We start from the raw sequence: 2,506 nt of genomic DNA, 5'->3' as shown, positions 1-2,506 counted from the left end.
CACACACACACACACACACACACACACACACACACACACACACACACACAAGCTCTTTCCCAACAAGGAGAATTGCACTTCTTCTTTATTGTCCGAGAATGTCTCCTTGCTGTTTCATTTACACACACTGGCCTTTATTGAAATGTCATGATAGAGAAAAGCCTTGTGATTAAAAATGCAGCCCAGCATTTTGTCATTGTCAACTTGTATATTTGCTTCAGAAAATGGAAGATAACTGCAATGTACAGGGGACGCTTTGCTTTTTGTGGGCATTTACTCCTCAGCTCAGCACTATCCTTTGCCCTGGGAGAAACCTTTCTTACTTCTGTAGACTTGGTGAAAATATTTGAAATTGTCTTGATATCGCTACATGAAATAAAGAAAATGTCATTGAGGGACTCAATCTCCAACAGGCTGACAGATTGATGTTGTCATTATACACAACGGTCGTAACCCAATACCTTTATCTATTTTAAGCCTGTGTATCACAGGTAGAGAAAACACATGTAGCCTATATGCTATTTCCCACTGGTAATGCAGATTATGCATACACATGTTTTGAGTTGTCATGCTCATGAAGACAGGGACGGAGAATACACAGACTGGTGACAAATTAAAGGAAAACCTGAATGAGTGAGTGAAGTGGAACAGTCACACAGATGCCAATTTACCCAGTTGTGAGCCTTTGGGAGATTTTTGAGGAACTTGTCAGACAGCTCTCTCTTTTTTCCTTTAATATGCCATCCGTCTGTAGCTGACAGGCTTATAAACAGTTTGCATTATAACAGTAGACAAGAACAAACATGTCAGTAATTAAGTTAACAAAAGTTTTACATCAGGAAACAATGCTTTAAGGGTAAATCATCCCTGAACACTTAAGCTAGCACAGCCACATATATTCTTAAAATCAAGTCATCTTGACAATGCTAACCTTTAAGAGAACAGAGAGCTGGAGGAGTTTAATTAAACCTTCCGTTAATGTTAATTGCTCCAAAAAAGGGAAAAGGTTTGCAGATGAGACAGCAGGTACAAAATACACCTACTGAGCTAAATGAGCTTGTTACTATAACTGACTCGCTAACTGACATTTAGCATTTACACGTATTGTGAGTAACGGGACAGTGGTGTAAGTTAGCATGTGCTTGTGATGCATTTCAACCAATAGAGAGCACCATATATGCTATATGTGCTGCTTTAGTGTTGATTTACCCTTTAAAATGTTACAAACAGACGCTTGCGTTTGAAATACTGGACACATATTAGACAAGCATCATGTATAACTTCATCATCCCTGGTCCGGGGCAACAAGCATGCAGTGTAGCCAAACTGTCAGTGGTTTTGCTGTTTTTACCAGAAGATAAACACACGGGGTCGTCACAGTATGATGTGTACTCTTTGGATGGGATGGCAGGTGATTGACAGCATGAGGATGGAGAAGAGGTGAAGGGTGGGGTTGAAGGAAGGAGGAGAGTTGAGGAGAGGAGTTAAAGATGGGTCTGTTGGATGTGTGAGGCAGGACTATCCTTACACAGTAGAATAGTCCAAATAGCCTAAATGTTGATGTGTAGTAGTGGTGGGAGTGATAAGGAGCAGTAGAATTGATTGATAGGTCATCATCACGGTAAAATAACCACACACTGGAATTCACAAAAAAAATCAAAGGGATTGATTTCTTGTTGTGTGGTTGGAAGATCGGAGGCAGTTTGACCTTTGTGTGTCAGGTCTGTTTAGATCACTACATCCTAATGTTTACCATTATGCCTATGTGACTGAAGTCCATTTTTCTGAAAGATTTTCCTATCATTTCCAAATAGAACAATGGAATTTGTTACTAAATATAGAGACAGTAGCAAAGTCCTTTTAAAAAAGCTTAGTTTATATATATTACAATATATTTCCATTCATTATTGAAACCCCATACTGTAAATGTTCAATGCTGGCCTGTAGACAAATTTCACATTTTCTATCTGACATGCCGGAAAATAATTGTGTCTAGCGATTGAACACTGTCTATATTATTATAGATTTAGTGCCGAATAGCCTATACTAACATTTTATTTAAGGATATTGTTCCAGTGCCGATGGAGGTTCCACCCATTTGTCTTTTCCACCAAGGCAGTTCTGGTGCTGGTTCGGAGTCAGTGCCAAATATCAAACCGGTTCTTTGCTTTTCCACACAAATAAACCTGGCTCTGGGCCAAGAAAACAGGTTCCAACTCAGCACCAACTTAGCGCTGGTCTAGAGATAAGAACCGGTTAATTCAGGTATTGGGGGCGGGGTTATCATGACGTTCCAAAACCATAACTTCTGGCCGACATTTATAAAACACCGGTCAGCTGTTGACCATAGAGAGCTGTGAATGTTAGCTTTTGACATGGATGGGAAACCGAAACAACCGTGGTCTGTGGAGGAAACCAACTGTCCGTTGGCTCTCAGGATGTGGAAATCCCAGCTGGTTCTTAGATAATTGGCGAGTAGAACCAGCACCAAACTGGCAACAGCACC

The 2,506-nt window shown here is 40.3% G+C and overlaps 1 protein-coding gene across 4 annotated transcripts in view; it reads right to left on the bottom strand.

Moving 5' to 3' along the window:
- trdn (triadin) overlaps positions 1-2,506 on the bottom strand; it is a 13,607-nt gene that overhangs the window by 3,270 nt on the left and 7,831 nt on the right. For 2 of the 4 annotated variants that reach the window (XM_032543500.1, XM_032543499.1), the window contains exon 3: positions 1,352-1,393. The exons of the other annotated variants lie outside the window; for them this stretch is intronic. In XM_032543500.1, the coding sequence (XP_032399391.1) occupies positions 1,352-1,393 (42 nt within the window). The remainder of the gene's footprint in view (positions 1-1,351; positions 1,394-2,506) is intronic. 4 annotated transcript variants of the gene reach the window in all.

Source organism: Etheostoma spectabile, chromosome 18, assembly GCF_008692095.1.
Source record: "Etheostoma spectabile isolate EspeVRDwgs_2016 chromosome 18, UIUC_Espe_1.0, whole genome shotgun sequence".
Classification (NCBI taxonomy): Eukaryota; Metazoa; Chordata; class Actinopteri; order Perciformes; family Percidae; genus Etheostoma; species Etheostoma spectabile.
The sequence above is the reverse complement of the archived record's forward strand: the minus strand, read 5'-3'. Positions and strand labels throughout refer to the sequence as shown.